The following is an 11,741-nucleotide window of genomic DNA, read 5'->3' as shown; positions in this document are numbered from 1 at the left end:
ATCAATATGAAGACAAAAATTTTATAAGTTACAAAATATTCACTACATGCCTCGCACGTGCCTTTTCCTAGTAAATATAAAAGTTACATTTTTGTCTTACAAAAACTCATATAATGAAACCTAACATTTATTATGTGGACCCACATCAAAATAAAAATTGAATCAGCACCATATTGTGCGGCATCTATACATGTGTATAATGACAGGTAGATGTGGTTTCGGGTTCTCCTACTCTTCGGCCCAATACTTTTATAAATTGGCCCGTATCTCTCCAGGGTTCGGGTACTACCATCATTACCACTTAAAAGTTATGTTGGATTTATAGTATGCAATCCGAGTGGGTTGAGTTGCCATGTGTGTGTGTGTGTGTGTATATATATGAATTTAAAATCTTTGGGGTCTCTAGACATTTTTCAGTTACAAAAAGATGGGGGAATTAAATTCTTCTTAAATTATGATAAACAAATTAAATGTCTTTCTAAATTTATTACGATATAGAAATTAAATTGAAGATTGTCAGATTTTTCCATGAAACAGATTTAGTTGTTGAATAATGTTGCATTTTCTTATTGTCTATAAATCTAGCACTTCTCCTTTTGAAATCACTTTCTTTTTTTTAAAAATAAATCTTGAAAACTCCATAATGAAAGTAATCACTAATCATGTTCACTACAATATACCTGTGCATATATGTGTTATAGTGATTAAAATATATATGTGTTATATATACATATACATATATATGTATATGTATTGTTTTTTTTTCCAAATTATGGAGACTGAATTGCATTATTTTTTTCCACCATCCTGCAAATGACTGGAATTACCAGAACTGTTATGAAGCCCAAAATTTGCATAGTTACTTCCACCAGCCTGACCATGGTTGTGTTGAATGGATGCTTCCTAGTAACGGTAATATAGAAAATACATATATTATTGGATAATCAAATGGACAAATTGCATAAAACTCCCATTTACTTTCAATTTTTTGGCAAGAAACCCTCCTCAATTTTTTTTTGACATAAAACACCCCTAAATTTTTTTTATTATGTTAACACTGCACCCTAATGGCGAAAATGACCCTTCGCTTCTTCTTCTTCTTTTTTAATACAAAAATGATTTTAATTCTAGGCTTTCTTTTCCTTTTTAATTTTTAAAAAATAAGAAAACTTTAAAAATTACACACCGTGAAAGTGATGTAATAATTACAAAATGCCCCATAATATAGTATTAAGAAAATTTAAGTTCTCTTTAAAATGATTTTCATTTTAGGTTTTCTATTTCTATTTAAGATTTTTAAAAAAATTAAAAATTGTCCCAAGGTATTTTCATTTTATTTTATAGACACACCATTATTTATTTATTGTTTTTTGGAAATATTTTTTAATAACACTATGCCGAATGAGTTATTTGTATTAATAATTTTTTAATGAGATAATATATATATATATATATATATATATATATATATATATATATGCAAATCTATATTTTTTATTAAAAAAAAAAAAGAAAGTAGAAGAAGAATAAGATGCATACCCTATACACCTGTATTAATTAATTGCATTAACCAATTAAGAATCTAAAGATATAGGGTATTTGGAACCTGAAAATAAGATGATGTAAGAAGAGGTAATTTAGTTATAGAATGTCCCTATTTACTGCCCTTTAATTGCATTGATTTTAGGGTATAGAATCTTGGATGCATACTGTTCCAGGCTAGAACAAGGCTGTACTCTTGTCCCAACCCAGATAATATCTTCCCCAAAACATGTCTCTTTAACTACGCTTTTAAGTTTTAAGGCAGAAAATAATAAGAAGGATTTTAAGTGTTTAAAGATAGGAGAGAGAGAGAGAGAGAGATTTTACAAGGAGAGGATCGCGTTCCTTTACAATTTAGTGCTCAAACAAGAAAGTGATGTGAAGGTGCCTTTTAAATTTAGTGCTTTAAACCAAGAAAGTGATACCCTTGTTTGGAGGGAGGGTCAATTTAATAAAACGGAGGGTGGGGTACGTAGATGATAAGAAAATAGGTCTTCTGGAGTCATCCCAGCCCTTGAATGTAGTGGAGCCCACCACCACATTCATGATCCAACAGTTCCCACTGTTTCGAGTACCATATACTGAATACTTTCTGGTAGATGACACTCAAATACATGGTAGAGAATATAAGACCCCAACTGACCCTTGAAAAAGAACCCTCCCCCCAACCCAAAGAGATAGGCTCCAACCAATGGCCACCCAATCCCACAAAACACTTTACTCCGCATTCTTTTTATGCAATTGGGGTTGAATGGTCCTCGCATTTACACAAACCCTTCTGGCAAAAACACCCTCAACTTCACTCCCACTATATGGCGCCAGAGGCACATGATGTGCATGAAAATGCTGCTTCTCCAACACCACCAGAGCCAAATGATGTGCATGAGAATGCTAAATCTCCAGCACCAAAGCCGAATGATGCACACGAGAATGCTACTTCTCCATCTCATGAAGTTGATGGACAGCAACCGCCCATTGAAGAAGCAACTGATGATAAAAGTAAAACTCCGAGACACCCTCGATGGACCAGACAGGAAACAATGGTCCTCATAGAAGGCAAGAAGGTTGCAGAGAACCGGGGTCGAAGGGGTCGGAGATGTGGTTCAGGAGCAGTTCTGGGGTCAGACGGGCTGGAACCCAAGTGGGACTTTGTCTCATCATACTGCAAACAGCACCACGTCAACAGAGGGCCAGTCCAGTGCCGGAAACGCTGGAGCAATCTCGTCGGTGACTTCAAGAAAATCAAGACATGGGAGTCACTGGTAAAAGATGAGGCTGAATCGTTCTGGATGCTGAGGAATGATATGAGGAGAGAGAATAAATTGCCAGGTTTCTTTGATAGTGAAGTGTATCGTGTCTTAGATGGGAAGGCATTCAGTGCAGCAGCGTTTCCGTTACCACTAGTGGCAATAGACTCCAAGGACATTGATGATGGAGTGGAAGCAGTGATGGCAGAGGAAGCCGACGAAGAGGAAGAGGAGTCGGCTGAGGCAGTTTTTGATAGTAGTAGACATGCCACAGCAGAGGATGGTCTGTTTTCGGATTTTGAACAGCCGGACCAGGAGATCGGAAGGAGCTCAGAGAAAAAAACTGTTGTGGAAGAGACTACAACAAAGAGAGTACATGCCCCAATACCTATTTCAGGTAATCTGGTCTTATGTCATAATTATTCAATACCTTTCTTAGCTTGTACTAAAGATATTCATCAAATCTAATTGATTTTGTTCCTTAATGGGATTCTTATAGTAGGGTTCTGCAGCAATTCAAAGATAAAGCAAGGTAGTTCTCTTTTTTCTTCTACCCTGAGGTCTTTCAAGGCTGAGAATTTAGAACTGCAATTAAATCATGATAAAGCTAAAGCTAAACCAGTATCAGAATTACTTTGCCACTTTTGATTGTGAAATTAATAGTAATAGGCTATATTGGAACCTCAAATAAATTTCCAACTCCCAAATGGAAAACTGGTTTCCTTTTATCTATAGAAGAGGATTAAGGAACATCATCTCTAAAGTGCAACTGTCTATTCTACTAGGTTTTCATCTATACTAATTTCGAATTTTTGTTAAAATCATATAAACATAAGGGTATAACAACAATAAAATTTATGTTCTCTAATTTTAGCAATAGAAATAGAAATGCACCATGTCGATTTCGTGATTTAGAATTGCAGAGCAGGGAACTAGTGTCTTGTGGTAACCCTAGTTACATACTTAAGACATCATAGGAGTTCTATTCAATTACTATAATTACCCAATGGGGAAAATTTTCTCTTGTTCATGAAATTGAAGGGCCAAAAATCTTTTGAATAACTACGTTTAATTTTACTTTATATCCTGCAGGTACAGCAAAAGGAAAACAGTCAACCACAAATTTCTGTAGAGGATCAATGTCCCACGAGGGATGGAAGAGGAGACGGTTGTCCTTTGATGGATGTAGCGATACCAATCTGGAGGGGCAATTGACCGAAGTTCTAGAGAGGAACAGTGACATGCTGAATGCGCAACTTGAAGCTCACAACACGAATTGTCAATTGGATATGAAGCAGAGGAGGGACCATAACGACAGCTTAGTTGCTGCTCTAAGTAAGATTACAGATGCCCTAGTGAGGATCGCGGATAAGTTATAAGAGAACGTCACGGAGATATTTAAGGTCCTTTATAGCTTCCTGCAACTTAGCACAATATTAATGGATGATAAAATCAGAGTTTTCAATCAGATTCAACCATGCTATCAGTTTATTCTTTCATATCAGCACTCAAAAAAGGGAATTACATTTTTCTTCCTGAGGTTCGCCATCCTTTTCTACTTTTTCCCATTCACTTATTAACAGGGTATATTTTTCTTCTTTGCCTCATCACGAAATTTCTTGGAGTCTTTTTACATTTCAGACACTGAATATTTAATCTTCTATAATAAATCAATCATTTCTAAGTGAAAATGCTAGTCCCATGATCTACCAGTAAGAGTTCTATTCTATAGAGCTTGGCTTAGCAGCACTAATGCACCAATTGAAGTATATAGTAACATATAACTCAGAAGAAAGGGCATTTGGATTGCATTATCAAAATGTAATCCGTGATATCTTGATTCTGGATTACCAAAATGGAACAGGATTTGCTACATTACGCGCATGTCAACTCAAAATAGAAATGAAGAACAACACAATAGAAATTTGAAGTAAATCGATGGAATTAACTGATACAGTCAACCTATGCTTGAAGTTTTAGGTGAATGAACAACAACAAAATTCTGCTAAGATGTGAACAAAAGTTGAATACGGGATCCTCTAATATACATTGCATAAACCCATAGATGCATGAAGAGAATGACAACATACAAGGAAAAGTTAGGGCTTTACACAGTACTCACAGAATTGCCTAACTTCTGGCAACTTAAATGAAAGAAATTCACGCAAAAACAAATCTGACCTGTCTTCCGTACTAAGCAGGGACTGCCTCGACAAGAATTGCAAAGTAAAATTGTGTGGTAATTAGGCCTTTATTCTTTATTTTCCATCCAACCTTCCGTAATGCCCTCTCCACATCAGCTTCCGCATGGAGGTATGCCCTTGTTGCCTTCGAAGGTCCAGGGAACAACTCCCCTACCCTCTTTAACAGATCGTAGTAGAATGTCTTTGGGGCAAAGCTCAAAATCAATCTATTTTCAGCTAAAGAAGCAAGATGAGCAATCATCCCATCTGCTTTACTTTGTGGGTAGTGTATGAGAACATCCAAACAGACTACCGTGTCATACTTCCCATCTAAGCTCTCTAAATCCTTCACTACAAATTTCGGCATCACCGGTGCTGGCGAGAGCTCATCCTTGCCCATCAAAAGCTCTTCTCTTGCCTACATGAAATTTAATACACAATTTCAGTTCAAAACTCCCATAAGAAGTACACATATTAACTATCAAGGTTATCTATTTGACCAAAATTCAGTTGCTCTACGAACTACAATGTTCGTCTTGCTTCACTATTTGCATCATTCACCTTCACTCATGAAACATTCTCGAAAAAGAGCAAATATTTTCATCCAGAAGCTTGAAATTACTATGTTGGTAACATTGTGAAGATGGAGCTAAAACATGGTTTATGCCTCAAACTCAAATGGGGCATTAAAAACCTTATCTTTTCAATAGTTCCAAGTCACAAATAGATGAATCTCAATTCCTAATGAAGCACCCTTTTAGTGGGAAATGGAAAAACCAAGCTTGAAATTAATCTCTTCATCACAAATTCACAATCATCAACAGTTAACATAACCAAAAAAAAAAAAAAAAAAAGCTGCATTTTCCATAAGAAAATGTAACAAGGATAAACATCTTTCTCACACACACAACACACAAAAATACATATATCAGTGTCTATTCAATTGTAATGACAAAAAATTTTCTTATAATGCATGAGTGAAGAAATTTTGAATATGTTCAAAACCGTTAACTTAGTTACAATGACAGTTGAGACCAAATTCACCTGTTTCTCAGCTTCAGCAACCATAGCAGCTGATATATCACTTGCTGACACAATGGCCCCTTCCTTCGCAAGCGGAATCGAGAGAGAGCCGGTGCCGCAGCCGGCGTCGCAGACGGTGACGCCTCGGAGAGACCCTTCGTCTTTCAACATCTTCATCACATTCTCTACAGTCTTCGAGTGTCCAATTCGTATATCGAGCTGTACTCTGTTGACCTCATCGGTGTCTCCATATATCTTCTTCCACCTCTGGAACCCTGAGTTGTTGAAGTACTCCCTCACCACCTCCTTGTCGCCCCCACCGACCTCCTCCGCCTGCAGCTGCCGGCGCTTCTCGGGGTCGGCGAGGGAGATTACGGCGGCGAGGGCCGCCACGGAGCTGCCGCCGATTACTGCGAGGGTTGCGCCGTCGACGTCGGTGGCAGTGGAGAGCTGTGGAATAGCGGCGGCAATTAGGGGTTTTCTAGTTGTTTTGTTGAGCTTTGGAGAGAATCTAGAGTTAGGGTTTGGGTTAGTGTGGAAACAAACAGGAGAGAACAGGGCCGATGAGTACGCCATTTGTCTCCCCGGCCGGCGATGAACGAGTCGATAATATTTCTAACCAGGTAGTTGATATTGTAATCCGGGATAAGGATAGGATTCGTTAACATATGTTCTCGTGGGTCCCAGACTTGTTTTAGGGTGTGTTTGGTTATGGCAATAGGTTGACTTCGAGAGAGGTAATTCCTGTTTAGGCAAAACGGAGGAGGAATAACATCATCCACGAATGAATGTGATCTAAAGAATATAGAGAATGATGATCATGCGCGAGGGCCTGGTCGGTTGTGGCCTTTCTGTTGTTGCAAAAAAACGACGTAGTTTTTGTATTGTTTAATGTATTATATATAAAAAGTTCATTGTTTTGTAAATAAGGTGACCATATCATAATCATAATTAAATACTGAGTCATAGAAAACAGTAACTTAACCCCCAATCGGAGACGGCTCCGAAATAATAAATTAATATCACATGTGAATAAAATAATAATAAACTAATTACAAGTTGACAATATAATTAAGGGTAAAGTGTTAAAAAAAATCATTGTACTATGTTTCAATTTGCAAATAACCTCCTTGAATTATATTTGTGCATAAAATCTCTTAAACTATCTCATTTTGTTGCAACATGTCCCAATGATTTACTATATTTCATTAAATGATCATAATACCTCTTCTTATTAAATTACATTTAATATTTTTTTTTATCTAAATAAATTATGAAAAAATACATACTAATTTGACGAGATATTTTTCATTAAATTTGCATAAATTTACCTTTAATTTGTTTAATTAATTATCTAATAAAAAAATTAGTAGAATTTTTAATTTTTAATGAATATATTACATGAAAAGAAAGTATTTTTTTCAAAAGTATTTTATTAATTTTTCATCAATATATTGTATGAAAAAAGTGATATTTTTTTTTTACCATAAAAATGTTTAAATTGGTTATAATGAGTTTTATTATAAATAATAAAGTTTTAATAATAAATTAATCAATTTAGAAAATTGTAGTTACAAATCTATTTATCTATTTTGTTTTTCATTTTTATGATAAATTGATACTAAAAATAAAATAATTATTATTTATATAAGAGAAAAGATAATAAAAATAATTTAATAAGAAATGAAAATTTTAATGAGAAAGGGCAAAATAGTCTTTTGTGATTGATTTGTCCTTAATTGCAACAAATCAGTGGTTCAGGGGGTGATTTTTAGTTCAGGGAGGTTATTTGCAAAAGGACAATAGTTTATGGGTTTTTTTGCACTTAACCCTTTGTATTATTATTACATCAAATTCGTATTTGTTTACAAATTAAAGTCTAATTGGCCCCACCACAAAATCCTGACTCCACCCTTGAACCTAATACACTGGTGATGAATAGAGGATGAGGGAGAATTTTACTCTGGAGTTCTAATTTAAGAAAGAAGACCAATGAACAAGTTAGCATGTGAACACATTGACAATGGACAAAACTCAATAAGATGGCTGGTGGCGAACAGAACATAACAGAACAAAGATAGAGAAGATAGCCGGCGAAGAACAAAACAGAAATAGAGAATGGAAGATAGAATGGCTGAAGGAGGATTGCCTTCCACCGGGGATGGAGGTTTTGTCAAAATTAAGAATGGAAAAGAAAAAGTCATGGGCAGCTGTAAAATTTGATCTGATTTGATTGGGCATGAAATTACAACTATATAATATTTAATATTAGAATTATTAAATTGTACATGTAACATATATTATCATATTAGACATATACTGTATAATAATGAATATAATATCGGAATTCTGGCCCCGGCAAAATGAGGGTCTACAACTTCTCACCAAGAATCTCTCTCGATTATAAATCTAACCATGATGGCTCTCCCTCCACCACCCCTCATCCACCCACTAAGATCCATCCCTTCCACCTCATCCCCATTGATCCACCGCCACTCAAAATCACCCATCACTGCAGGAAAACCACCTCGCCACCCATCTTCCTCACCTTCTTTGGTTAAAATCAACCATAACTCTTCTTCCTCCAAAACGCATATAACTGCCAAAACCAACTCTCATACCAAACCCACATCCACTCATGACTCACCTGACTACCGTCCCAAATCTCCCTCTGTCACAGCCTCTACTATGGACAAAATTAAGAGTGCATTACAGAATGACCGCATTCTTAACCCCCACAACAATCTTATTTCAGAGGTCACCTACGTACCTGAAGGGGTTGATGCCTCAATTGTGGATGCTTTCAAAATAGACTTGATTGAGGAGGTGCCATATTTGAAGAAGAGGCTGGGGGATGCGGAGCAGGAGTTGACCACTCTTAAATCCTCCAACTCACCCACTGATGGGGCTCCGGAAAATGTGGAAACCATTCAGGTTGCTCGAGCTGAGCTTATTAGCCTCAGGGAAAAGGCTTCCCATTGCCATTCTGAGCTCATGGCCATCTTCAACAAGCTTTTGTCGTCCTCAGCCGCAGGCGAGCAAGACTCCGTCCATCAACAAGATATTCAAAATTTAAATTCAAATCTACACCAGTCACATCACTCTAGGGATAAAGATACTGAAGCCCCTGCTTTTCCTGAACATGGTTGTCAGAGAAAGGAATGTGGCCCCACACTTCATTGTTATCCAATGGAGGGTAAAAAGGCTATGTCAGAGGGTCGGATTTTAACCTCTGGACAATATTCAACATTGCAAGCTCCTGCTCAGGCTCCTAGAACCTGGGCTGATGTTATAAGACATGAACTACCTACTCCCCCTGCTAGAAAGATGATCTTTGAATACTTTGAGCCTTTGAGAACTGAAAATGGTTCCATAGTTGAACCACCTAAATAGGTTGAATTGGAGGACCAGTCATCTTGGAAAGGTCTCCTTGTGGGTAGGTTTACCCTGAAAAAGCCTTCATTCAGCCTTGTTCAACAGACTGCCCTTAGAATATGGAAAAACAATGGACTTGAATGTATGTTTGCAGATGGAGGAGGGTTCTTCTATTTTAAATTCACTAATGAAGCATTAGCAAATTCAGTGCTTTCTTCTGGGCCTTATCACTTTACTGGGAACACACTGCAGCTGCAAAATTGTCATCTATTCCTGTCAAATGAAATTGAGAAGACACAGCTTGTGCATGTTTGGGTTAAATTTTTCAATGTACCAATTAATTACTGGACAGCCAAAGGCCTTAATCATGTTGCTAGTGCTGTGGGGGGGCCACTCTATACTGACTAAGCCACTGATGAAAGGGAGAAGTTAAGATTCGTAAAGATCTGTGTTGAACTTGACCTCAATGCTCCTCTGGTTCACTCCTTCCCACTAAAGAATAGCGAGGGGAAGATGGTTGATATTTTGGTTAAGTATCAAGGGTTACCAAAATACTATATTTCTTGCAAGAAGGTAGGGCACGTCTCTAACATTTGTCCTGGGCCATCCTCGCCTCATGTAAGCCCAAATCAGTGGCATATGGTCCCTCATAGAAGGAGAAAATGGACTTCTCGAAACTCTCAAACAATTTCACAACCCTCATATACCCAGATTCCATCCCCGCCACCAAACCAACAGCAGATCAATAACCCCACCACACCCACCACAGATACACGTAACTCCCCCACCATACATCAGCACAAGGATCACCAAACCATTATTACCACCCACACCCAATCATCCCCTCCACAATGTAACATTAACTCAACCAACCAACCACAAACACCCTCCAAGAAATTTCTCTCCTATAAACAGAGTTAGCCAGATCTCCAAACCATCCCAATTGTTCCAGGAATCTGATGGACACTTGCCCTACCTCTTATACTTTGGTCAGTGAGGACAAATGCATGGACTTCAATGAAGCTGCTACTGATGCCACCAATGATGATACTGGTACAGAACAGTCTGTAACTATTTCCTCCTCCTCGCAAAGTCAGTAAAGCTCTGCAAACTCAAAACCTGCAAAAGGTAATATAAAAAGGAAGAAAAGTAACAGTGGTCAGTGTGATACCCCCGGATTTCCAGATGCGAGTTGGCCAGGCCTACGCCTGAATACCTGAGGATATTAAAAACAAATGGCAATAAACGAACACAGAATACAACAAATAAAAAAATAAATAAATAACCAAAATGTTGATCAGAAACTAAAATGATAAATAAAACCTCACAATAAATTTCCATTAATAAAATCCTCTGATACAAGTAATCCTCCAATTAAAATTACAACTCGGGAATCCATATTGTGGACCCCTGGAAAACCAAAAACTCAACAATCAACGCTTTACAACTAGATACATAAATCCCAAAGGAAACTCCTATGTAGACAATCTGAAAGAGTGAAGTAGACGATCCCTGCTCAGGATGAACAATCCCTACTCCTGATGAACATCTGAAAAGTGATGGTGGGTCAGGCCCACAAACAAGTTCTATTCTACTATAATCTGAGCAAAGACCCTATACGCAGATACATCCTAGATAACTCAGTAATAACTATATAGTACAAAACTATATTTATATATATATATAACCACACTAAAGGACTCTCACTGAACTATAAAGGGGGTCTCAATCTGAATAGAGGCAACATGGAAAATGCACCCGAAGTAGGCATGTGTACCTAAGCCTAACAGGGTATACCTCCACCATTATAGCCAGTTATGCATCCCACTGCATATACGCTCCTTAACCATCGATTCTGAGACTCAAGCTCATATTATGGTACCATAACTATATATTTAAAATCCATTCCAAAACTAAGATAGTGCCGCTCAACTATTCGTTGCCTTGACACGACATATAAGTAGCAAATAATCCAGTTAGTTATTCAACTTATTCAGTTGATCTGACTTAAATATAAGTAGGATTTATTTTATAATCCATTCCCTTATTTCAGAATAGGTATGACTTAACATTTTGATCTAGTCCGTCCCTAATATGCCACCGTCCCATACCGGTGCATATAATCCATAAATCCAATAATTGATGCAATAAATGATAAATTTAAACATCAATTAAAAATTCATAGCATGATATAATGATAATCAGAAATATAAACTGGGCACATTATACTGAAGTATACAGACGTATATGTATAACCATCCATACAGTCCAAGAATTGATGAGATAATTATTTAACTAAAACATCAATTAATCCGGAATGAGCATAATAAAAATCTAATATGTATATTGTTGGCCTAAGGATTTTATCTAA

General features: G+C 36.9%; 2 protein-coding genes across 4 annotated transcripts; one reads left to right on the top strand and one right to left on the bottom strand.

The window, feature by feature from the left end:
• The first annotated feature begins 2,218 nt into the window (after positions 1–2,218).
• LOC132283283 (trihelix transcription factor ASR3-like) lies at positions 2,219–4,325 on the top strand. Of its 3 annotated transcripts, none has more exons than XM_059785219.1 (3): positions 2,219–3,186; positions 3,292–3,321; positions 3,882–4,325. In XM_059785219.1, the coding sequence occupies exons 1-3, from the start codon at positions 2,355–2,357 to the stop codon at positions 4,166–4,168; spliced, it is 1,149 nt and encodes a 382-aa protein (XP_059641202.1). In that variant the 5' UTR covers positions 2,219–2,354; the 3' UTR covers positions 4,169–4,325. The 3 variants fall into 3 exon arrangements, with proteins under 3 accessions (XP_059641202.1, XP_059641201.1, XP_059641203.1); XM_059785218.1 differs by having other exon boundaries at positions 3,289–3,321; XM_059785220.1 differs by lacking the exon at positions 3,292–3,321.
• A 367-nt stretch (positions 4,326–4,692) lies between these two features.
• Positions 4,693–6,643, bottom strand: LOC132283284 (magnesium protoporphyrin IX methyltransferase, chloroplastic). Its single transcript, XM_059785221.1, has 2 exons — positions 6,017–6,643; positions 4,693–5,390 (listed from the first exon to the last, which is right to left on the bottom strand). The coding sequence occupies exons 1-2, from the start codon at positions 6,569–6,571 to the stop codon at positions 4,983–4,985; spliced, it is 963 nt and encodes a 320-aa protein (XP_059641204.1). The 5' UTR covers positions 6,572–6,643; the 3' UTR covers positions 4,693–4,982.
• Positions 6,644–11,741: the final 5,098 nt, after the last annotated feature.

The sequence above is a fragment of the Cornus florida genome, unplaced genomic scaffold (assembly GCF_030987335.1).
Source record: "Cornus florida cultivar Cherokee Brave unplaced genomic scaffold, ASM3098733v1 CherokeeBrave_3.0.0_Hap2_Chr11, whole genome shotgun sequence".
NCBI lineage: Eukaryota > Viridiplantae > Streptophyta > Magnoliopsida > Cornales > Cornaceae > Cornus > Cornus florida.
The sequence above is the reverse complement of the archived record's forward strand: the minus strand, read 5'-3'. Positions and strand labels throughout refer to the sequence as shown.

Bases quoted from the DNA above. Each gene is read 5' to 3' on its own strand.
- LOC132283283 (XM_059785218.1), top strand. From the start codon at position 2,355: ATGGCGCCAGAGGCACATGATGTGCATGAAAATGCTGCTTCTCCAACA. The intron at 3,187-3,288 runs GTAATCTGGTCT...GGATTCTTATAG, and splicing joins TGCCCCAATACCTATTTCAG to TAGGGTTCTGCAGCAATTCA. The intron at 3,322-3,881 runs GTAGTTCTCTTT...TATATCCTGCAG, and splicing joins CAATTCAAAGATAAAGCAAG to GTACAGCAAAAGGAAAACAG.
- LOC132283284 (XM_059785221.1), bottom strand. From the start codon at position 6,571: ATGGCGTACTCATCGGCCCTGTTCTCTCCTGTTTGTTTCCACACTAAC. The intron at 5,391-6,016 runs GTGAATTTGGTC...AATTTCATGTAG, and splicing joins TTGCTGAAGCTGAGAAACAG to GCAAGAGAAGAGCTTTTGAT.